This window comes from Staurois parvus, unplaced genomic scaffold, assembly GCF_062004578.1.
Source record: "Staurois parvus isolate SC_StPar_1 unplaced genomic scaffold, SC_StPar_1.0 ptg000530l, whole genome shotgun sequence".
NCBI classification, from domain to species: domain Eukaryota; kingdom Metazoa; phylum Chordata; class Amphibia; order Anura; family Ranidae; genus Staurois; species Staurois parvus.
The window spans coordinates 8,475,017-8,501,417 of NW_028318326.1; the positions used below are offsets into that span (position 1 = coordinate 8,475,017).

Sequence of the window (26,401 nt, forward strand, 5' to 3'; positions counted from 1 at the left end):
TTTCTTTCGGTGGTATTTGATCGCCTATGCGTTTTTTATTTTTTTGAGTTATAAAAAAAATAAAGAACTACACTTTTGAGAAAAAAAAATATTTTTGACTTTTTGCTATTAAACATGTCCAGTAAAAAAATTTTCTAAATCAAATGTTATCCTAAATTTAGACCAAAATGTATTCTGCTCCATGTCTTTGCTAAAAAAAATCCCAATACGTGTAAATTAATTGGTTTACATGAAAGTTATAGCGTTTACAAATGGCGGTATATACAGTGAGATTTTTCAATTTTCATTTTAATTTTTGCTAGTAATGGTGGTGATCAGCGACTTAAAGTGAGACTGCGGCGGGCATTCTGACACTAGAGGAAAGTGACTTGGTGTCACTGACATACCCAGTGACACAAATACAGTGATCAGTGCTAATTAAAAGCACTGACACTGTACTAATGGCACTGGGCAGGAAGGGGTTAACATGTGGGGCGATCAAAGGGTTAACTGTGTGCTGTTTTACTGTGTGCTGTGTTAGTGCTTTCCACTATGCAGAGCCATGCAAAGCAGTGTGCAGGAGCTGATAGGGTAGAGAACTGTATTGTTCACATATAGTTCTCTCCCTCCGTTGGTAATGCTCCGCAATCAGCGGGTGCCAGGAATTGACAGCCGAGGCCACGAATAGCGGCGTGGGTAGGGAGCGCACGTGAAAGTGGTTTTGAAGTCGTTAAGCTTTGGTATTAACTGCTTGCCTGCCGCCCTATAGCAGATGTACTGCTACAGGGCGGCACGGCTGTGCAAAATCACGTAAATATACGTGATTTGCATTTCTGGGTAGGGGGTACGCATGCACCACCCTAATCCCGCTGCTATTGGCTGCTGGGGATGTCAGTTTGGTGATCGTTGGCAAAGCTGACAGGGTAGAGACCTGTTTGTAAACAACACAGGTCTCTTTCCTGTCTTCCTGTCAGCATGGACATGCTGCTTTTTATCTCTCTGCACAGCAGATAGATACAAAGCAACATATCTTCCAAGTAAAACCGCACACAGCACATAATGTAAAATACACACAGCACACTGTTAACCCTTTGTTTGCCCTAGATGTTAACCCTTTCCTGCCCAGTGTCATTAGTACAGTGTCAGTGATTTTTATTAGCACTGATCACTGTATTAGTGGGGGATGTTAGTGGCAGTTTCCACCCAGTTTCAGAATGCCTGCCACAGTCCCGCTATAAGTTGTTGATCGCCGCCATTACTAATACGAAAAAAACAAATTAGATGCTATAACTTTCATGTAAACCAATTAATATACACATATTAGGATTTTTTTTTGCAAAGACATGTAGCAGAATATATTTTGGCCTAAATATAGGAAAAAATTATATTTTTTAATTTTTTTTTGGATATGTCTTATAGCAAAAAATAAAATTTTGTTTTTGTCAAAATTGTCGTTTTTTATTTTTTGTTTATAGCGCAAAAAATTAAAAATGCAGAGGTGGTCAAATATCATCAAAAGAAAGCTCTATTTGTGGGAAAAAAATGATAAATGTAAGTTATGTACAGTGTTGCATGACCGCGCAATTGTCAGTTAAAGTAACGCAGAGCTGCATCGCAAGAAATGCCTTGGTCAGGAAGGAGGGTAAATCCTCTTGAGGGCAAGTGGTTAAACCTAGAAGCTGATTGGTTACTATGCACAGCTGTACCAGATTCTGTGTGCGCCGGTTTTAGTAAATCTCCCCCATTGCATAAACTGTTAGTATTCTCCCAGAATAGTAACTTTCTGCTAATGTGATTTACTAAACAACTATTCCCAGCTGCTTTACTATTTTACAAAACTGGGACTGATCAGGTGATACAGCAGGAAAACCCTACCATTCAGCGCTACTTCTTGAGTCCTAAACAGTAGGCTCTTTCTGCTATAATTTTTTCCAGGCAGGCACATGCCTAGATGGCACACTCATCCCTAGGCTTCCACCATTACTCACATCAGAGGACTCTGGCCTCCAAAGCCTTATGCACCTTGCTACAGGATGCGCAGAAGAAGGTCAGGGGAGACAGGGCGACTGAGCTGTTCCTTCAGTGTTTTGCACCACCTTATCTGGGACTTCAAAACTCCAAAGAGCCCTTTAGTTCAGCTCTCATAGGGGACTAAATGCTAGCAGCTCTGAGGTGTTTGGCTCCCATGCCCTATATAACTAAGGCTCCTCTCACCACTGGCCTATATGTGGGCACTAATCCTACCTATTCTAATACCACTAGAAGAGGTATTTATGTAAAAGAGGAGCTAACACCTAATTGCACCTTTCTGTTTACCATACCTTAATAGGAAAAGAGCCATCTAGTGGCAGACAAGCTAACTGCACCCTACCTCCCCTCCCTTTTAAGTATGGCATGTCCCTATGCCATGTATACATATGCCAATATGTCACGACCCGCGGTGGCCGCCACCAACAGGCGACAATCGCACAGCCGCGACTAACAGTAATACGTCACGCCCACGGCGTCAGACCCCAAACCTTCTCACCAAACTCGTGACCGAAGGGCCGGCCGATCCAAAACCGCGGTGTGACGCGCGTAACAAGGCCCCACCCAGCTGCACCCTACACAGCGATTGCCCAGCTAATGGACTACAATCGGTGCCTGCAGCCTGGATGCGCTTGTTACTGGGTCAGGTTAGTTACGCAACTAACCCTATACTGCCACCACCACTTTTGTCGGAGACTGGGAAACTCCCGTTACTAAATATACACTATAATGATTGAAATATTGGTCTATATAGCACGGCCCGCGGACCTTGCTATACAGAGATATACAAACAGTAGCGTCTCTTCAAAGGCAGGGATTCGTGAATTGCAAGTAAGCGCTTAGAAACAGTTTAACACTTTCAGAAAGAAAGATTTATTACTAAAAGCGTTGGATGCAAAATAAATATGTACAAAGAGATATCACAAAAATATATATATGTATACAAAGACACAGCAAACATAGAATAGCGGGAAAATACAGGATAAGTTACTTGCCTTGCCTGGTTTTAGCAAATTCAAGTTGTGAGCAGAAAGCTTCTTTGATCTCCCCTTGTTACGATGTTGCTGGGAGATCCCTCTGTGTGACTATGACTCCTGCTGTTCTTCTCTGGGTAACTGCATTTATCTGCTACCTCCACTCTTAACCAGACAAACGCATTGACTCCTGCTGTTCTTCTCTGGGTAACTGCATTTATCTGCTACCTCCACTCTTAACCAGACAAACGCATTGACTCCTGTTAAATTCTCAACAAATGTTGTAATTATATCTGTGTATCTGTTGACTTGTCCTCACCTCTAGGCGCACTCAGGTTTATGACTGTGGCCTGGTTCCTAAGAAACATCCCCCCTTATTCATGTGAGCCTTATCAGCTTCTAATTGGGGCGGAGTTGAATGCTCATTTGAGCATCTCCCTATAAATTTAGTTCAGCTCATGGGGGAGATCTCTGATGGGGGGCACAGTCTCTGATGGGGGTGCTGCTTATGATGGAGTGCGGCTTTGAATGAGTGCAGAGCAGTTAAACACAGCAGTTGAACTAAAGCAGGAGAACTTAAGCAGCAGGAACACAACAACAGCAAGAAACTCTACTGCATGCTGGACAGACTGCAAGGAAACACCCTGGGAAATATCTTTTACATACCTGAGTCCCACTCCGTGTACCTTTTATATAATACACCCCTCTTCTCCTCTTCATATTACTATCCTCTGTTCCCAAATCTCATTTTTTTACCCCTCTGCTCCACCCCAAAAATTGTACATCTACCCCTCATTGCTATCATCTCCCTACTATTGCTTTCATCACCTCCCCAAAATGCCTCTTCCACTCCTCCTTCTCATTTTCCTCTCCTCTGTTCCCAAAATCCATTCACTATATCCCTCTGCTCCTCCCAAACATTTGTATATTGTGCCCTCACTGCTTCCCTCACCCCTCTATGGCACCTACCACCTCCTCCTATTACTCCGCTCTCCCACTGACCCAAACACCTCCACTAGTAGTTTCTCACGCTCCTGCACATCCCGCTCCCATGCCACCTTTCTCACCCTTCTCCTCCTCATAACCGCGGGGGACATCTCCCCGAATCCTGGCCCTCCACCACCTCCCTCACCCGCACAAAACCCTCCCGCCTCCACGTCCTGCCGCAACCCCCGCAACTTAGTATCTGTCCCCCTGCTCCCTAAAATCTCCCCCCCGTTTTCATGTGCACTCCTGAACGCCCGATCGGTGTGCAACAAGCTTACCGCCATCCACGACCTCTTTGTTTCCCGCTCCCTCAACCTCCTGGCGATTACGGAAACCTGGATCCAGCCCACTGACTCTACCTCCCCTGCTGCACTCTCCTACGGCGGTCTCACCTGGACCCACTCACCCAGGCCCAACGGTCGTAAAGGTGGTGGGGTTGGCCTGCTCCTGTCACCGCTGAGCACCTTCCGAGTCCTCCCAAACCCCCCCTCCCTATCCTTCTCCTCCTTCGAGGCCCACTGCGTCCGACTATTCTCCCCAACCCCCCTAAAGATTGCTGTGATATACCGGCCTCCTGGATCCATACCCCGCTTCCTGGAAGACTTCTCCTCCTGGCTACCCTTCTTCCTCTCCTCTGAGCTACCCACTATCATCCTTGGGGATTTCAACATCCCTGTCAACCTCGACAACCCGGACACAGCCCGTCTCCTCCACTTAACCTCCTCCTTTGCACTTGCACAGTGCATACAATCCACCACCCACTCCGACGGTAATATCCTTGATCTTGTCTTCTCCAACCGCTGCGCTCCCCACAACCTCACTAACACCCCCTTCCCTCTCTCTGACCACAACCTGATTACCTTCTCTATCTCCTCATCCTCCAATGCCTACCCCTCCAAATGTCACACTACTACCAGCCGTAACCTCCGCAACCTTAACCCTGCCTCCCTCCACTCCGCAGTTGATCAACTCCATGACCGCATCCTCCCCCTGTCCTGCCCCGACTTGGCTATGACCGCCTACAACAATGCGCTGTCAACAGCCCTTGACTCACTAGCGCCTTTAACCACACGCAACATCAGACCCCGACCGCTCCAGCCCTGGCAGACTGATCACACCAAAACCCTCAAACGACACAGTCGTGCCCTGGAGCGACTATGGCGCAAAACCAAATCCCAACAAGCCTTCACCCGATACAAATCTGCCTTCCACACCTACACCTCCTCCCTCCATACTGCCAAACAAGCCTACTTCCTGACCCTCATCAAGGCCCTCTCCTCCAATCCTCGCCGACTCTTCTCCACCTTCAACTCTCTACTCTCGCCACCCCCACCTCCACCCAGCACCTCACTCACTGCCCTTGAGATTGCCAATCACTTCAAAAACAAGATTGACACAATTCGCAAGGACATTGCCGCAACTCACACGCCTTCTCAACCCGTCCCCTCTCACACAGCTACCCCCTCATCCCCCCTCCCCCTCGACATAACCCACAGGGACTTCGTCGCTGCTCAAACTCCCTCCAACCCCCTTCCCCCTCACTCAGCTACCCCCTCTACACCCCTCTCTCACGGCCCCACCACTGCTCTTACCTCCTCTCCCACCCCACCCTACATTCCTCATACTGAAGCTCCCCCAACACTCCGCACCTTTGACCTTACTACCATCGAAGAAGTCTCCCAGATCCTCTCTGATGCCCGCCTCACCACCTGCCCCCTTGACCCTATCCCCTCACAACTCCTACAACCTCCCTCCCCCTCCATCCTACGCTCCCTCACCCACATCTTCAATCTCTCCCTCTCCTCCGGCACTTTCCCTTCCCCTCTGAAACATGCACACATCACCCCCATACTTAAAAAGCCCTCCCTGGACCCCAATGACCCGAACAACCTCAGACCCATCTCCCTGCTCCCATTTACATCTAAACTCCTCGAGCGCCTAGTCTACACCCGCCTATGCTCTCACCTCAACGACAACAACCTCCTCGATCCCCTACAGTCCGGCTTCCGTCCCCTACACTCCACCGAAACTGCCTTACTCAAACTCTCCAACGACCTGCTAACCGCCAAAGCTAATGGCCACTATTCAGTGCTCCTACTCCTTGACCTCTCTGCGGTCTTCGACACAGTCGACCACCCCCTCCTCCTCAAAAAACTACACGCCCTCGGCCTCAGAGATTCTGCTCTCTCCTGGCTCTCATCCTACCTGTCACAACGCTCTTTCAGCGTTACCTATAATGCCACCACCTCCCTCTCACTCCCCCTCTCTGTTGGGGTCCCTCAAGGCTCTGTCCTCGGGCCCCTTCTCTTCTCCATCTACACCTCCTCCCTTGGCCAACTCATACACTCTCACGGCTTCAACTACCACCTCTATGCCGACGACACACAAATCTATCTCTCAACCCCCCACCTCACCCCCTCGGTCTCCACCCGAATCACACACCTGTTGAGCGACATATCAGACTGGATGTCGCTCCACTTCCTTAAACTGAACCTCTCCAAAACCGAGTTTCTTGTCTTCCCTCCAGCCCAGACACCACCCCCCATTGACTTCTCCATCATGTCCAACAACGCCACCATCAAACCCGCCCCGCAGGCCAGAGTACTTGGTGTCATTTTGGACTCCAACCTATCCTTCCAGCCCCAAGTCCACTCTTTAACAAACTCGTGCAGACTCCACCTCCGCAACATCGCCAAAATCCGCACGTTCCTAACTCCAGAAACCACTAAACAGCTCATCCACTCCCTCATCATATCACGACTCGACTACTGCAACTCCCTCCTCACTGGCCTGCCTCGCCGCTGGCTATCCCCGCTTCAGTCCATCCTGAATACGGCTGCCAGACTCATTCACCTTTCCAACCGCTCCGTTTCCGCCACCCCCCTCTGCCAATCCCTCCACTGGCTTCCGATTGCGCAACGGATCAAATTCAAAATCCTAACGCTGACGTACAAAGCTGTCCACCATACTGCCCCGAACTACATCTCTGACCTAATATCCAAGTACCGCCCAACACGCACACTCCGCTCCTCACAAGACCTCCTTCTCTCTAGTTCCCTGGTCTCCTCCTCCCATGCCCGCCTCCAGGACTTCTCCAGGGTGTCACCCATCCTCTGGAACTCCCTGCCCCAACCCATCAGATTATCACCTACTCTCCTCTCCTTTAGGCGCACCCTGAAAACCCATCTCTTCAGGGAAGCCTACCCCGCCCCCTGCTAACTTGCCGACCTCCTCCACTCTTCCTACCACTCCATCCCCCACAGCTATCTCCTCCTGTGCCACCATCCCCTCCCTCCTAGATTGTAAGCTTGAAAGAGCAGGGCCCTCGATCCCCTTATGTTTTGCATTGTATTGGTATTGTTCTGTCACATGTTCTGTCCCCCTTTATAATGTACAGCGCTGAGCGAACTATTGGCGCTTTATAAATACTGTATAATAATAATAATAATAATAATGTAGGAACCCACATATGGGTAGATGGTTTACATAAACCTTAAATAACGATACAGCAGTATAGTGCAAACATAAAAACCATAAACAGAATTTAAGATATAATGGTCCATATATCTCACACTTAAACTTGAACATTACTGTAATAAGGACTCTAGGCATTAATGTCCACATGCCTGGCACCATGCATGACTATTACAAATTACTCACAGTGTAGAAATACCAGGTAGAACACATCAGGTAGAAAACACTCCAGCTGTACACTGTACATCAAATAATAGCAAGAGCATATATTGTATAACATAATAAATCATATTTAAAATAGAAACACTATTACAGCAGCAGACTAAGCGGTAGCACAAATAAACAAAGTTATTACAGATAATAATTTGTATCTGGGTACCCCCTCCACTTTTCGGTCCCTGAGACCTGTTTAACTACATAGTAGTGTATGTCATCACTATTGGGACAGGACACCACCACTGTAGATATGCCGCCAATAATTCCATTCACGGTAGACGTGCTGAAATTCATCTGTTGAAGAGGTCACATAAAAAGCTTCAAAGTTAAACCAGGAAATACAAGTATTATTATCTGTGCAGTGTAGCAAACTTGTGGAAGTCACAGACTAATAGAAGTGTGCAAATAGTTTGTCATGTAAGACAGTGTGCATATGTGAATTTCAGCTGTGTACTTTGCTGTTCGCTGGGAGTTACACTTTAGTTCTTAGACCTTGGATGTTCATGGTATTCCATTTCTATTGTTTCATAGTCATGAAATTATTTCTTTTGCAGAAGTCATGAAGTCACTCTTGTGGCACGTGCAATTAAGTGTTTGAACGAGCACGCCCTTCTGTCCTTTCCTATTTTTATCAGCTACATTTTGTCTACCTACTGTACATCTTTTATCTGATATTCCTTGTCTAAATCACTCAACACACATTAGCGCGTCTCTCAGTTTATTAGGAATTGATCATGCGTTCATGCCTTTTTCCATTTCCAGAGTGCTTTTAGGTATTAGGCCCTGCTGTAATCAAGTTGAACGTGATAATGAGAACATGCTCACATTGTTAAAGTAAATGATCCAGTGCACTTAAAGTGAAGACACATTTGAACTACAATTTGTGGTATTCACAGAAATATTGAATAGTCTGGGAGGAATGTTTATGGCATAATAACCCCTTAAGTTCCAGGTCCCAGCCCTGGATATGGTTGGGTTCATTGCATAGATTTCACCCTTGCAGACCGCAATTAGTATGCTGTCTTTATACAGTAGTTGGAGTCCATTCATCTCATAATAAGATGTAGAAATCCCACAAGGCTGGGTCAAATTTTAAATAGTTACATTCATGTTTAAGAATCTATTCTAAGTGGCTCTTAAACGTCCAATACAAATGAGCATTTATTTTACATATAGAACTCAATCCACAAAGACATGCCCCCCTCCCCTAGGGTGCCTCCCTTATAACCCTGCCTAACTACATGAGGACAGCCTGTAATGTTGCTTTGAACACTGGATCCTGCATGGGAGCTCATCTTGGCACTTAGTACAAGTTTTAGTGCTATGCCCGTTCAGGGTCGTGGCCCATCACTATGAAGCCCAGACCCTGAAGATCCCCTTGAGGTTAGAGTAAATCCTGGACCATTAATGTAAAAACCAAGGCTGTGTTTGGAAAATGTTCACTTTGCAGTGTAAACTTTCAAACTTGGCACTAAAACGTAACCACTTAGAACTTAGGTTCAGGTGGATGACTGAGTATTGCATCATACCAGGGTCATGCAAATACATCCCGCCTACAACCTTTAAAAGGCATATAGGCACTCCTCCCACCCTTTTTCCACAAAGTCTTTTGGTACAGTACAGTCAGAAACTGGGTTTATTGCGTTATCTTCCTGGATACACTCACTCTATATTCCACACCTTGCTTTGTAAGTACCCCCCTGGAATATCTTCACTTGTAGCAAATTACGGAATCCAAAAATAATTACGGAATCCAAAAATAAGGGAGGCTGAAAAAGCCCAGTCTAACAGTTGCTTTGCCAGGGCCTTACTTGACTCTCTACCTCAGAGTGTTTAGGCTTCCCTAACACTGGAGCAGGAACACCTTATAACACTGGCCCGTGCATCCGAAGCTGTCTATAGAGAAGGCTACCTATCTGACTAAGAAGGAGTTTTCTGCATCCATGGTACCAGGGGCGGACTGACAACTCATGGGGCCCCCGGGCAATAGGGGATAATGGGGCCCCTGTGTCCTCTCCGAAACCCAAAAAGCCTATTAAAAATACAATGAAAGGTACCAGGGGCATCTCATGGGGCCCCCTACTGAGCACGGGCCCTCGGGCAGTGCCCGAGTGCTCAAATGGTTAGTCCGCCCCTGCATGGTACAATTCCCCAGACAGCTAAAGGCTTTAATACAGTCAGTTCTGTCCAGAGCAAAAATCTGCCAGGCTCCTCCCCAATCCAGAAATTTCTCTCTTACTGTAGAATCCTAAAGTGCCTGCTTTTAAAAAGACAAGCATTCTAAAAAGGTACAGGAGGACCTGGAGAAAGCTGGAAAAAAAAAAACTTACTCCCAGGCTCTTACACGGGCTACCATAGCCACGTGTGATCAGTTTGCTGATAGGGAACTATTTATATCAGCTATTCCTGAGGACCTTAGCACTATTGCAACTAACTCCTTTCCTTCTCAGCATATTCCCTTGGGTAAGAAGAGACTTCCCATATGGAAGAAAAATATATTTGAAATATATTTTAAAAATATTCTTCCCAAATACATTGAGATATATTTGAAATATATATTTGATGTATGCTGAAATGCATTTTATTACAAAATATTTTTAAAAATACATTTCAAATATACTGTATGTCTTTAAAAATACAAATCTACATTTTTGGAATGAATTTAAAAATTTATGTAAAAATATATGTTAAAATTACTTTTTTTATATGTTAAAAAAATCTGAAGAATATATTTAAAAAATATATATTTTTAAATATATATATATTTTAAATATATTCTTCAGATTTTTTTGTGAAGACCTTTTAGGAGCTCTCTTTAGCTGTTTCAGCTCTGCAGCCAGCAATTGCTGCCTCGTCTATCTGTGTGCAGCCACCTGGACCTGGAACATGTGCAACAAACATGCTCCTGTTTTCCAGGATCCTGCCTTAACACTGCACCTACAGCAGTTGCCTTCTCAACTACTTCATTGCGTAGACTCTTTATAATCAGTCTTCACGCAGATTGCTGTTATAGCCTTGTTTTCTAGCCACATGCATAGACTTTTATGGCTTAAAACAGAACCAAACTGTATCTGAGCACCACAAACTGAAATTGCTATTTCATTCATTTTTAATATTCAAAGCAAACTCACCCATCCATGCATGTCTCCAAGCTTTATCTTTTTGAGAAATCACTTTGAACAACACCCCCCTAGTATTTCTAGTGCCTTAGCATACCTAACATCTATGCTGGGTACAAACTGACAGATCCCCGTACCAACACAAGTGATGTTTGAGCGTGATCTCCCCTGCTATTCTTTGGAATTCTACAGCAGGGAGACTCTCCAACCCTCTATCAGAATTCACATATTAATGCTGACAACATTTGGCTGCAAGTGCTGATCGGATGCTGGTTTTCCAGTATGCCCCTTCGTCAAAAGCCAGTGATTAAACCAGCTTCTGTTGGAGAGATAGCTGTATACACTGGCCGAAACCATTTTTGGCCCATGTGTACTCAGCTTTAGAGTGTGTTGGTCTTGCAGTGAGTATTCTTCACCCCTCTCCTGGTGGCTCTCTGGAGTCAGATAATTTAACCTGGTAGGTCTTATCCCCCTTAATCTGATAAGCCCCTGCCTAGTGATCTTTTTTACTATAGAGTACGAAGGTCTAGAAAAGGTTGCAGAGGGTCTTTCTTATTCCACTTTGGTTGCTTCAACCTATCACTTCTGGTGTTTGGCCTACATAATAGAGATTTCAGTACCATTCTAAGTGAGCCTTCTTCTTTTTCATAGGGTCTCCTTCTACCCTTACTTTTCATCTCTGTTCCCACAGAATTTTTTTACCACTCTGTTTTCACTTAAGAAAGAAGGTTTTTTTATTTCAATCTCCATAATTATATTTCTTACTTTACCTTTTTTTTACAAGGTAAACCTTTTTCAGGCATACCCTTGCTTCCTGGTATATAAGCAGGTCCTCTTATCCTCTTATTGCACGCTTGCAACACAACTGGAAATACTAATATAACGGATAGTGAGCGCTCTCATAAATATCAGCAGCTAGAACACTTAAGGCAACCACAATGCCTCAAAAATATCAATATAATCTTAAAACAACAATGTGCAGCGCTTAGCAAGGTGAAAAAGTCAATAGAGTAACAATCGAGCATCCACAGTGAGTCACTGGAGAAATGCGAATTCCCACGACATCCACTCTGTCAAATAACAGAAATGCGCACTCACCAGAAACGCATGGAATATGCGCATGTGTGATCATGCATCACAGGCAATGGGTACGTCAGAGGTTATGTAGCTAGGCATCTCCCTCACGGTGGGTCATCACAGACTTTTTAATCCGGTCCAGGGGTCCCCTTAAGGTCAGCCAGGTGTTCCATACAAAAAACCTCCTCTCAGGATGGCAAAGTGCTTTCTCTGTGGAGATGATAGCTCCAAGAAGGAGCCCCAGAAAACAGATGCCAGAGATAGTGTAGTATTTCCAGAAAAGTAATCTTTATTCATATAAACAGGGCAGTGTGCATACTAAACATCTGGTGAAAATAAAGATATGCAGCAGTACTGACCCCAGTAGTGATGACCGCCGGGCTTCCTCGTGGCTCCGGCGGTGGAATGACGTCACGCTCTGCACAGCTCCTCCTTAGGCCTTTCGTGCTACAGGCACATCATCAGAGGGGAGGCTGGAAATACACCCATTTTTACGGACTTGGGAATTCCCTTTCCTCTAGGTGTGTATCAAATGCTTCAAAACTGAGATTACATGAACTACAGCTCTCAGGTTCATATTTAATCTAGTCTCCGTCCTGAGGGTCTCTGAATTGACAGAACCCACCCACAGAACTTATCAATTGGTACCACTGGTGGATCCCTCCTTTAACCATCTTTTTAGCAAGTCATCACACCTTAGACGTTTCTGACATCAATGCACAAGCCTCCATAAAGGAAAATTTGTTTCCAATTCCATAAGTATAGCATAGAACTACTCTACAAATATCCTTTTTATTAGGGGTTATGCCCTTTCTATTTTCATGTAGGCAAGAGCCATTTATCAGGGTTTCTTCTCAAATACCACACCCCAGGCAGCCTAAGGGTTTGCTCCCTTTCAGGTTCTTTTTAGTGATATTCTGACTTCTTCCCATTAACATCAGCTGAATGGGGATCTATCTCAGAGGCCTACAGAGAGCCCTCTACATATTATATCTATATATTGTATCTATCTATCTATCCATTCAGTCATATCCAACCCTGGGCGATTGCATGGGCCATCACTTGTAAGCAACTTTTTCCATGAATTCTTTTAGCAATTATTTTACAGGGTAAGTTGCCAGGTCTATCCCCAGCCCCTGCCATGGTTGGGAATTGAAACCATGACCCATTTTACTGCACATCAGATGTGCTAACCACTAAGCCACTGTGCCACCCATATATAGTATACAGTATATATTTCCACTACGTCATCTGCTTATCCTTCTATATCCTATGGGATTTGTCCATTCTCCAACAATGGTGGCTCCAGCTACGCTGCATGCAGCAAAACACTGAGGCAGAGTTTGTCAACCATTAAGTGTGCTGACCTGTTGCACATTCCTATTGCCTGGTTTTTCCCACCCCTCTAATTCATTACTCGGGTCTAAGGGTCCATGAATACTTTGCCTGTGTCCTGTACTTAACCATTACGATAAGAGGAATTTTAGCTTACCTGTATAGAGTACAGTACAGGTCACAGGCCATCCTGTCTCGCATCCCATTCCACAACTGAGGACTTACGGAGTAAGACAGGGATATAGGGGAGGCTCCCCAGGGGGGCATGTCCTCAAGAGATTGCCAGTGTCCAATAACTTGGGGGGTATGAGCTTTTAACCTAGGGTATATAAATACTTTGCCTGTGTCCAGTACTGTATGCCAAGATACTGAATTTCCAGGTAAGTCAAAATTCCTCTTTTTTTTTTATTTAGCCATGTGGCTGTAATTTTCATGTCCCTTTAGACTCTCTTTTTAAATTAAGGAATCTAATCTTTGTGTGGTCTTGTGATCTGATGTTCCTAATAAAAACTGGAGTTATTTCTTTGCAATCACCTATCAGATTTTAACTTACAGGGCAGGACTGAAGCTGTTCTGTTGCTAATAACAAGTGACTCAATTTCTTAGAATACTATGGTACATATGATCCAAAAGTTACTGTTGGGTTTCAAGCAATCATTAGACTAGAAGTAATACTAAAGGTGTCTGATACTGTAGGTCTCCAACTAATTCCACAGAAACTCTTAAAATACATGTAAACCCTAACAGCTGATAATATTTGTTTCTTTTTGGTCAGTGAAATATACAATTAGAAGTGTTTTGTTTTATCAATTTCAGAAGAGCAGAAAACACCTGTAGGCCTTTCCAGATATCCAACAACATTCTAACTTTCTGTTCCATCTGTAGTGTTATCTCAAGTAGTGTTATCAGCCCTGCCCTTTTCTTTTCTGAGAACTACGGAACACCTCCACCACTATTCTTCGGGGAATAAGGAGAGGGGTGGTGTTCTACTGGTCCTGCCCTAGAGTGACAATGCTGCTTTGCTGTGGATACAGAATTATAAGTGTGTGTTGACACCCTAGGACAGAAAATGACAGGTTCACCAGGTAAAAATAAAGGAAAACAATTTAGAAAATATGAATGCAGGCATTATATATGACTGGTAAGCAGCAATATATTTAATTGTTCTTTTTGGGTTTATATATACTTTTTATTGTTGCTTGTGGGACTGTTAGTTTTTGTCTTGCTAAATCCCTGCTTCATTATACACATCCTCTTAGAATAATGCCAAACAAATTATATAACATTTATTTCTTTGTTACATTTTAGACTGTTGTGGTACATACCGCAGAAACTGTCCGTTTGAGGTACTTTTTGGATTTGCTGTTGGAGAAGGGAAAACCAATAATGCTGGTTGGCAATGCAGGAGTAGGAAAAACCATCCTGGTGTCTGATAAATTGGCAAAATTGCCAGAAGAATACATAATAGCCAAAGTGCCATTCAACTACTACACTACATCTGCCATGCTGCAACGTAAGTGATGGTGCTATTGTGAAATTATAACTGACATAACATTTGTGAAAATATAATGGCCTCGATTTCATGAAAAAGTGTAAACCGCAATGTTGTGCAGGTGCTATTAGTAGCCAGTCAGATTTTAGCTTGGCTGAAAGGCAAAGCAGCTTGAAAATAATTTCTGTATATTATTTTGGAGAGCTGTACTCTTTTCACATAAAACTTTTTCAGATACAGTATTTCTGATAACAATTAAACAGTTTATAGATGTCACTTTTTCAGAAGAATTTGGTGCTGTGGGCAACATGCATTCGTGATAGACAATATCCAAAGTTATTTCCTTTTAAAGAAAAGCATTAAATCTTTCAAAGGGAAGCGGTTATAATTACATAAAGCAGGAACGACCAAAGAGTGATCATTTCTCTAGCTGAAAACATAGCCAGTCAGCAGTATTTCCCCTCATTCACCAGCTTGAGTTTCATTTATAAGGAGAGAGCTACTGTCTTGCTTGGGATACACCAACGGTGTCAGGAATGGACTCAGCACTGGTGGTGGGACTCACCTGCCGTGTGGGCTGCAGTACCAGGGCTGACCAGCGGGTGCTCTCAGCAGCCAGAAGCTCACTTCTGCAATCAGCCAAACCTGGGGCTGATTGCAGAAGGTGTATTTAAGGGATGGCCAGACCTGCAGTCTGGGCCTTGGTGTATGTTTTCCCATGAGCCTCTGTACCTGGTATCTTGTGTTCCTGCTTCGTTGCTGACCCGGCTTGATCCTGACCTCTGCTGACCGTCTCCTGTTGAACCCCTGGCTTGCCTGACCATCCTTCTGCCTGATCCCCTGTATCGCGCTGCCCGTGAGTTACTGAACCCGGGTTGTGACCTTGACCATTCTCTGCCTGCTCCTTTGGTACCTTGCTGCCCGCACATTGCTGACCTGGCCCGTCTGACCACGCTAACTACTCTGCCATCCATCCATCCTGCACGGATCCAGCCGTCCCTGCTCATACCTTCTGCCTCTTCACATCAGGCTTTCTACCTGCACATACCTCTGGCGGATCCCTCTACTACTAGCAGGTGTACTCAGGGGCCGCGTCCTGGTTCCTGTCTGCTCCAAGTCCATCCCCACCATCAGGGGCCCTGGTGAATAAGCAGACTGGGACTTAGACTCCGCGCCCTGGGGAATCCTGTCATGAGGACCGCTAGAGGTACCACCAAACGGTCATTACAGAACCCTACGGCCGGCCTGACCGTTCCACCTCTCCAGCCCTGACTACGCCTGTGTTCCTGCACCTACTAAGATTAGCGGAAGGTTGGTTTGTTCACTGTGCGTTTATATATATATATATATATATATATATATATATATGTGTGGCTAATAATAAACTGTATTATTATACTATACCTGAAACCTGCGTTTCCCTGTGTCAGTCCACACCTTTCTGGTCACTCCTAGATTCCTGACAAACGGACTGGGAGCCTGTTTGGGTTTAACTATTCACCAAAAGGCATTGTACACTTTCAAATGCTTTAACTAGGTATTAGTGTAGTTATATTCCCTGCACTGTTTGTTTTCATTACCTTGTAATGATGGGTTCATATGCTGTTGTTCCAATTTGTAGTGTAATGGCTGATCAATTCCATTATGTCATGTAGGTTTTCACCTAGCTTGTTTCTATGTGCCAAAGGAAAAAGATAACTTCTTTTTCTGGATCACAATGGCTGCCTTGCTATCCACTCTGTGTTGCATCGCAAATGTGAGAGTGCTAATGTAATAAAAAAACATCTTTCTGCAACATCAGTGAGCTATCTGTGTTTATGTGAATGTTCTACCTGTTTGTCTGTTTTTAGATCAGATTCCTGTGATGCTCACACCTGGACCAGTGCTAGACTGGGAGACCCAGGCATTGTGAAATATGTAGTTTCTTCACAGGAAAATGCAGTTCTTACACTACAGACTTGAGGACATGCATTAACCTGTGCAGTATTATACAGCAAGTGTCATGTTTGCCAAAGTTAAAAAATCTAAAAATAATAAGAAAAGAGCTTTTATAAAATATAAAAATGAAGGAACACTATCATCATTTAAACATTACAAAGAATATAACAGAAAAAGAAAATCAAGGCTTTAAAAATTGAATACGAACAACAGATTGCAAAAGATAGCAGGACAAAATCCCCAAAATTCTTAAAATATATTAATTATTATATTATTGTTATTATACAGTATTTATATAGTGCTAAAAGGTTTGCTCAGAGCTGTACATTATAGTGGGGGACAGAACATGAGACAATACAGTAACAAAACAAAACACGAGGGGGTCAAGGGCCCTGCTCTTTCGAGCTTACAATCTAGAAAAAAGGTCCGGTCCGAGCATGTAGGCCCTTTATATAGTAATCTAGAGTGAGTGACTGGGGACAAAGATAAAGCAAATTTATGAAAACATTCTTCAGCTCTTTGTATACAAAGGAGCATGGGGGAGCTCTTGTCCATAATGGGCATGGTATTGACACAGCCCTAGATGATCCACATTGGCTCACAACTGATATGATCCGGAAATATTTAAACAGAATAAAGGTGAATAAAGCACCTGGACCAGATGGCATATGCCCAGAATTTCTAAAGAATTGAGCTCTGTCATTTCTGTCCCGGCGATCGGCGGCAATCGCTGACAGAGAGCACAGCTGCAGTAGCTGTGCTTTCTCTCAGTTCCCTGACAGCTCCAGGACACGTTGATCGGGACAGAAGAGGTTCTCTCTCCCGATCAGCGGTGTTCCCTGCAGTACACACCCCAGCCCCCTAGTAAAACACTCCCCTCACACAGTTAACCCTTTCCTTGAATAATAAACTTAACCCCTTCCTCCCCAGTGCCATTAGTACAGTGTCAGTGTTTTTTTTTTTGCACTGATCATTGTATTGGTGTCACTGGGGATATCAGTGACCCCAAGTCAGTACCCCCCAATGTCAGAATGTCCGCCGCAGTCCCGCAGTCCTGCCATAAGTCGCTGATCGCCGCCATAAGTCGCTGATCGCCGCCATTATTAGTATAAAAAAAACCTAAAAATCCCAGTATCTTTCCCGCCATTTGTAAACGCTATAACTTTCACGTAAACCAATTAACTTACACGTATTGGGGTTTTTTTTTAGCAAAGACATGTCGCAGAACGCATTTTGGCAGAAATTTATGACTAAATTTGATTTTTACATTTTTTTTACTGGACATGTTTTATAGCAAAAAGTCCCAAATATTGTTTTTTTTCAGCAAAATTGTCAGCCTTTTTTATTATAGCGCAAAAAATAAAAACCGCACAGGCGATCAAATACCACCAAAAGAAAGCTCAATTTGTGGGAAAAAAGGATGTCAATTTCATTTATGTACCGTTTTGCATGACCGCGCGATTGTCCGTTAAACTAGCGCAGCGCTGTATAGCAAAAAAATGGTGTAAATTGCAGTATCTATACCTTAGTTTGTAGACGCTATAACTTTCACACAAAGCAATCAATTTACACTTATTGGGATTTTTTTTACCAAAGACATGTAGCAGAATACATTTTGCCCTAAATTTATAACTAACTTTGAGTTTACTATATATTTTTTATAGCTGAAAGTAAAAAATATTGTTTTTCTTCAAAATTTTTGGCCTTTTTTTGTTTATAGCATGAAAAATAAAAAGCGCACAGGTGATCAAATACCACCAAAAGAAAGCTCTATTTGTGTAAAAAAAAGGTCGTACATTTCGTTTGGGTGCAGCAAGGGCATGACCGCGCAATTATCAGTTGAATTAGTGCAGCGCCGGGTAGCAAAAAGAGGCCTGGTCATTAAGGGGGGGGGGGGGGGTAAATCCTCTGGAGGTCAAGTGGTTAATGACTGGCATAGTACCACTGGATTGGCGTAAGGCCAATGTGGTGCCTATATTTAAAAAGGGATCAAAATCTTTACCAAGTAATTATAGACCTGTTAGTTTAACTTCTATATATTCTACTTCTACTATAATTGGGAAGATACTGGAGAGTTTAATAAAAGACCACATGGATGAGTTCTTGCTTGAAGAAAAAAAAAATTAAGTAACAGACGGCATGGATTCATGAAAGACAGAAGTTGTCAAACAAATCTCATTTCTTTTTATGAGGAGGTGAGCAAAACCTTGGAAAGAGGGGTGGCGGTGGACGTGGTATACTTGGATTTTGCAAAATCATTTGACACAGTTCCCCCCACACAGCTAATGTGTAAGGTAAAGTCTACAGGCTTGGAAAAATCAGTTTGTGAATGGATAGTTTGTGAATGGAAACTGGCTAAAAGACCAAATTCAGAGAGTAGTGGTAATTCATACTCTAAATGGTCTAGGGTTGTTAGTGGTGTACCCCAAGGTTCAGTTCAGTTGGGACCCTTACTTTTTAATATATTTATAATCGATATAGGGTCTGGGATTAAAAATACCATTTCAGTCTTTGCAGATTACACCAAGATATGCAGTGAAAAAACGTCCTTACAGGATGTCTTCAACTTACAAGCTGACCTCAATGCATTGTTCAATTGGGCAACTATGTGGCAAATGAGGTTTAATGTTGATAAATGTAAGATTATGCACTTGGGGGCTAAGAATATGCATGCATCATACATACTGGGGGGGTACAACTGGGGGAATCAATGGTGCAGAAGGATCTGGGGGTTCTGGTAGATCATAAGCTTAATAATGGCATGCAATGCCAAGCGGTAATTTCTAAATCCTCTCTTGTATTAAAAGAGGTATAGACTCCAGAGAGAGAGATATATAATTTTACCCCTGTACAAATCATTAGAAAGACCTCATCTGGAATATGCAGTTCAGTTTTGGGCACCATTTCACAAAAAGAATATTGTGGAACTGGAGAAAGTGCAGAGAACGGCAACCAAATTGATAAGAGGCATGGAGGAGCTCAATGATTAAAGGAATTGAATTTATTCTCTCTTGAGAAGAGGAAATTAAGTAAGGGGGATATGATCAACATGTATAAATACATCAACATGTATAAATACATCAGTGGCTCATAGTGAACTCAGTGTAGAGTTATTCACCCTGTGGTCATCACAAAGGACAAGGGGCACTCTTTACGTCTGGAGGAAAAGAGATTTAATCTCCAAATAAGGAAAGGTTTCTTCACAGTAAGAACTGTGAAAACATGGAATAGACTTCCTTTAAAAATTGGTTCTGGCCAGCTCAGTAGATTCCTTTAAAAAAGGACTGTATTTTTTCCTAGATACACAAAATATAATTGGATACTAACATTTATAGGTAAAGTTGATCCAGTGAATGTCCGATTGCCTCTCAGGAAGGAATTTTTCCCCTCCAGGAGCAAATTGGATCATGCTTTTCTGGGGTTTTTTTTGCATTCCTTGGGATCAACTGTTTATACAGGATTATACAGGAACCAAAACAAATTTTGTTTGGTTCCTTAAAATTGTCCAAAATTCACATAGTGTATGACCAGCTTTAGTGCTCATTAACATTTGTGATGGCCCTCTGAAAAGCGATCTGTGGTAAATTGCTTTTCAGAGGGCATTTGCTAGGCATGCATGTGGTTTAGGGAAGTTGCTGTGTTGCCCATTTACTTGAATAGGACATATTTGCCGGGCAGCACTGCCCACCAAACAAACAGTGATGATCTTTTTTGCCACACAGTGTTGAGCTGAGCTGGAGCCAAAGGCATGCACACCATAATTAACCCTCAAATGCTGGGTACCTTTACTATATAATGAGCGTGTGCTACGTAAAGTGTCCGCTTGTCATTTGACAGCTGTCATTTCACAAGGAGATGAAGGGATATTTCATCTGATCCTCTCCCCCTGTAGCAGCCTGCATTCCCCCTACTGTTTCCCCATGTTTTACAATGTGTGAGGGCACAGTGGCTTACACCCTTCCTTTGGGCCTAGCACACATAGTACCCATAGAGGATATGCAACTGGGACATCTACATTAACTTTGTAGGTAATTGTGGAGACTATCAATGTTTTCACCCAGTATATACACACAACATTCACCAAACATTCACTCATTTTTCACACAAAGATCCTACTGAAATAAATGGGTAATTCTTAGGTAAACATATTGATAAATAGACCTTGTATTGTGTTAAACTTTGAAGCGATTCACCTACGGGAATGTTGCAAGCATTGGTTGACATTGTTCTTTTCCCATTTAAAAAGGTGTTCTGGAGAAACCTCTGGAAAAAAGAGCTGGACGAAACTATTCCCCACCTGGAACCAAAAAACTAATTTATTTTGTCGATGATCTCAATATGCCAGAAGTGGATGCCTACAGTACAGTGCAGCCTCACACTTTAATCAGACAACATCTGGATTATAGCCATTGGTAAAGGTTAACTGATGTACTTTCAGTTGTAGATGTATAATTTTTTTATTTTCTTCTCTTCTGGCATGTTTCCTTACATACATCACCAGTTATAGATCTTATAATGATTTTCATGGGACTCAAATCACAAAATCTTTATTGATAAGGAGCTTTATTTCCAGTGATATGGTCCATTTTCAAAACTCCAACCTATCAATTTTTGGGTGTAAAGATTTTTATTCTGCTGTGTTAGCTTTGTGATCTGGATCTGTCATATAAAGAGTCTGCAATCCTACAGGTCATGCCAATGACATTTGGTTTATTGTAAAGCACTGCGCAAACTGTTTGGCGCTATATAAATCCTGTATAATAATAATCTCAATCCAGTGATGTGCATGAGAGCATCGGCACTCTTGGGTCTCTCTCTCTCCTTTCTGGCTGACACCGCAGTGGGAGACATTGGCTCTGGCTGCTGTCTATTATATCCAGTGAGCCAGTGAGGAGGAGGGGGGGGGGGGGGGTCGAGTCACACTCTGTGTGTGTGAATGGACAATGTCCAGTCTCAGTAGCGAGCCTACTCTAGTGGGACCCAAAAAGAAGAGGATCAGGGCTGCTGTGTGCAAAACCATTACACAAAGCAGGTAAGTTTAATATGTTTGTTATTTTAAAAAAATACAACCTTTACAATTACTTTAAAGGATTTGACCATATACAGCTAGTAAAATAAGTATTGAACATGTCACCATTTTTCTCGGGAAATATATTTCTAAAGGTGCTATTGAAATGAAATTTTCACCACTTGTCGGTAACAACCCATGCAATACATACATACAAAGAAACCAAAACAAATAAGTTCAGTAATTAAGTTATGTGTAATAAAATGGAAAGACACAGGGAAAAAGTATTGAATACATGAAGAAAGGGAGGTGCAAAAAGGCACGGAAAGCCAAGACACCAGCTGAAATCTATCAGTAAATAGAAAGCAATCCTGCCCCATGTTGAAGCTAGTTTAAAGTTTGCTGCACAGCATTTAGACAAGCCTGTGAAATACTGGGAGAATATAGCTTGGTCAGATGAGACCAAAATTGAACTCTTTGGATGCCATAATGCACACCATGTTTGGAGGTCAAATGACACTGCGTATCATCCCAAAAACACCATACCAACAGTGGAGTTTGGAGGTGAGAACATCACGGTGTGGGGCTGTTTTTCAGCATACAGTACTGGCCAACTTAATTTCATTGAAGGAAGGATGAATGGAAAAAGTTACCAAGACATTCTTGATAAAAATCTGCTGCCATCTACCAGGATGATGATGAAAGGAGGGTGGACATTTCAGCAAGACAATGATTCCAAACACAAAGCCAAAGAAACTCTCAACTGGTTTCAAAGAACGAAAAAATAGAGCTGCTAGAATGGCCCAGTCATTCACCTGACTTGAATCCAATAGCAAATCTATGGAAAGAACTAAAAATCAGAGTTCATGGAAGAGGCCCATGGGACCTTCAATATTTGAAGACTGTGTGGAAGAATGGGCCAAAATCACACCTGAGATATGCATGCAACTAGTTTCTCCATGCAGGAGGCATCTTGAAGCTGTCATTACCAACAAAGATTTTGTGTGAAGTATCAAATACATTTCAGTTAGCGTGTTCAATAGTTTCTCCCTGTGTCATTCCATTTTATTACACATATTGTAATGTAATTTCTGAACTTATTTGATTTGGTTTCTTTGTGAGTATGGATTGCATGGGTTGTTACCAACATGTGGTGAAAATTTCATGTCAATAGCACCTTCAGAAATATATTTACCGAGAAAAATAGTGACGTGTTCAATACTTATTTTACCCACTGTATATTGTTCCTGCAACTCCCTGACAACATAAAAGTCTGTTTGAGTCAGCGATGCCCCTCTTTTCTCTGACTAGCACCCCAATGTCATCAAACTTTTTCTAAAATAGGTAAAAACCTTAATTTGTGGATGTGATTATAGCTAACATTTTTCAATATTTTATTGGCCAGATGTGTTGTAGGTACCCACTTGGGCATACACTAGTAGATTTTCGAAAGAATGTTTGTATGAACATACATAAGAAAATTCGTACAATTCACAATAAATTCGATGGCTTGACAAATGTTGCTCAGAAGTACAACTGAATTTGAATAAAAACCACATTCACTGTTAAAAATTTGCTCACTTGCAAAAAAACGTTCATCCTGCACCTTTGAATTTTCTGCAGTCAAAAACAAATGTGGATTTGACCCCACTATTAATTAGAAAATCGAATGAAAATTCTTAAAACATTTTTTGAACAAAATTTTACTAATGTATAGATAGCTTTAGCCACAGCCTGCTAAATGATCCTCTGGTATAATCAGGGTCATTCACATTCCTGAGCAGGTAAATGTATTCAATGAGGTGGCAGAACCATCAGTGAAAGGGGCAAGAACAAGGCTGACTGTGCAGGCTGCCCCACTCCAGTTTTCTGCACTCATTGTTTTAGCTTCAGCCCCTGACTCCTGTTTGTTGGCATACTTTCAGCAGACTGCAGATTAACCAGAGTAGAAAAAAAGTTATGTATACGTGTATACAAGTTCTAGGTCATACAAAAATTCCACAGTATATGACTGGATCTCATGAGCTGCCTGTTTGCAAATAATAATAATAGAGCAGTAAATAAGATAGGATCATTGAAGCTGACACCACATGAGTCAGTATTTGTGTTTATGTGATTTACTGTAGGTATGACAGACAGAAATTGGTAGCTAAAGAAATACACAACTGCCAATACATAACGTGCATGAATCCTACTGCTGGAAGTTTTTCCATTAATCCTCGTCTGCAGGTAATCTATCATTCAGTGTGTCACTTGTCTTTTCTGTACAAGGTGTTACATTAGATGCATGACTTGACCTGTCACATATGTGATCTATAGTAACCATAGAGACTGGGGAAAAAAGGTCAGTTCATGTTTCTATAATAAATTGCATTTTTATAGCACCAGTAGTTTTCTCTACACATTACAGCAGGCACTTTCTAGGAAGATTAATTTGTGTCAGGAATCCAGAACCTTTGACTCTTAAGAGTTGCTAAACTACATCTACTATTATTAGTGGTGCTAGATCAGCCATGTAAATCCAGCACTGTATTGAAAGTAATTTGTTAGCTTGCTACATTTTTCAGATTTTACTGTGCATGACATGGGAAGGTTGGAAAGTGAGACCATAAGGGAAAGTGCCCAGCTGGGGTCACTTGTTATATACAAACTAGAGTAGGATTGAGAGGACAAGACATCTCCTTAGTGGTGGATCATGACTGAACAACCTTAGTCCATCACACAGCTCTATATAGATGCCCATTCTCTTTAGCATGCTACGGACATGCACTTTAAGAGAACCATTTGCTTTAACAATGCAGTCTTCTCAAAGATAGCTGTGTGTCATTTAATCAAGGTGTGTTCTTCCCTATGGCTTTATTGTGGCCATACTACTGCTGCTTTTAAAAAAAAGGGACGTTAATAAAGCAGAGAGATGTGCTTTACTAATGCACCTAGGGCTTCCCTTGCCTGGGACCCTGAAGCAGAGTGCTTTACAAATGTACATTGTACTACACTTATTTCAGGATTGGGAGAAAAAAAAGCTTGGAGGATAGTCTTGTGACTAGCCTCTCCAGTCACAGAGTTCTTGCTGAATTTGGCAGAGAGAGCTCCATGACAGATTGGAGTTGATTTAAAACTGTAGAGTTCAAAATCTGGTGCAGCTCTGCATAGAAATCAATCAGCTTTGTAAAACATTAATTGAACAAGCTGAAGTTAGCAGCTGATTTTGCACTCTATAGTTTTAGTTCATTAACCCCAGTGCATGCTCCCCTCTGTGGGGTTGTATTTATCGAGGCCACAACACTTAGGCAGCAGTATGGAATAATACTGCAGTGTATACCAGAGAGCATATAGTGATATCTGCACTGCATTATAAAAGGACTTTTTATGAGTGTTGAAGACAAGCTATTTCTGGGTTGCTGAGGATAAACCCATTAGCTTCCAAAGCCTTCATATAATCTTGAGTGAGCTTTTGTAATTTGGAAGTTGTATGTGTGTCTGCTATCAGCGCTCTACTGAGACAGAAAATGGACGGCATCTGAGTCCAACACTGATGAGAACCCTTTTCTAAGAGAAGAAGAAAATATACCATAAACAACAAACCACTAAAGATAGGGCTGCACAGTGATAACAAAGAGAGGAGACTGAGATTATTACAATTGTCCATTGATGACTGGTGTCCTGTACAGTGCCTTTTTGACGATATTTCCCTTTTATTTTTTTTATTTAAAATCTTGTTAATGCATCCAACTTGTGCTTGACTTTTCAGAGACACTTCTCTGTGTTTGCTGTGCACTTTCCTGGATCTGAAGCATTAAACACCATTTACAGCAGGATCATAAGTGCCCATTTCCAGCATGGCGGCTTCAGTTATAGTGTGGTGAAGTCCTTGACGACGCTGATACAAACTGCTATTTGTCTGCATCACAAAATGACCCAGAACTTCCTGCCAACTGCTATAAGATTCCATTATATTTTTAACCTGAGAGATCTGACCCACATTTTTCAGGTAAATGGCTCAGTTTTTGTTTTTTATTTATTTAAAAGATCAAAGACATAAACTTCTGGATTGTTTATATATATATATATATATATATATATATATATATATATATATAAATATATATAGTTAAGTAGCAAAGGGGGTTGTTAATCATTTTCAGCTGCTTTGGTGTTAATTAAATTAACTACAGGTGCACTAGATGGGCAACAATGAGACAACCTCCAAAACAGGACTGGTTTTGCCGGTGGAGGCCACTGACATTTTTTTCCCTACTCATCTTTTCTGACTGTTTTTCACTAATTTTGCATTTTGCTAGGGTCAGTATTACTACTGGTAGCATGAGGTGATACCTAAACCCTACAGAGGTTGCACATGTAGTCCAACTCCTCCAGGATGGCACATTAATGCGTGCCATTGCCAGAAGATTTGCTGTGTCTCCCAGCACAGTCTCAGCCTGCAGGAGACAGGCAGTTACTCTAGGAGAGCTGGACAGGGCCATAGAAGGTCCTTTACCCATTAACAGGACTGGTATCTGCTCCTTTGTGCAAAGAGGAAAAGGATGAGCACTGCCAAAGCCCTACAAAATGACCTCCAGCAGGCCATTGGTGTGAATGTCTCTGACCAAATAATCCGAAACAGACTTCATGGAGGATGGCCTGAGGGCCTGACATCCTCTAGTGGGCCCTGTGCTCACTACCCGGCACCATAGAGCTCGATTGGTTTTTGCCATTGAACACCAGACTTAGCAGGTCCGCCACTGGTGCCCTGTGATTTTAACAGATGAGAGCA

General features: G+C 42.6%; 1 protein-coding gene across 1 annotated transcript in view; it reads left to right on the top strand.

Moving 5' to 3' along the window:
• Nucleotides 1–26,401, top strand: part of LOC149451620 (dynein axonemal heavy chain 11-like) — a 590,344-nt gene that overhangs the window by 233,057 nt on the left and 330,886 nt on the right. The window contains exons 35-38 of the mRNA XM_089690376.1: nucleotides 14,498–14,702; nucleotides 20,866–21,031; nucleotides 23,754–23,856; nucleotides 25,379–25,618. Coding sequence (XP_089546502.1) covers nucleotides 14,498–14,702; nucleotides 20,866–21,031; nucleotides 23,754–23,856; nucleotides 25,379–25,618 — 714 coding nt within the window. The remainder of the gene's footprint in view (nucleotides 1–14,497; nucleotides 14,703–20,865; nucleotides 21,032–23,753; nucleotides 23,857–25,378; nucleotides 25,619–26,401) is intronic.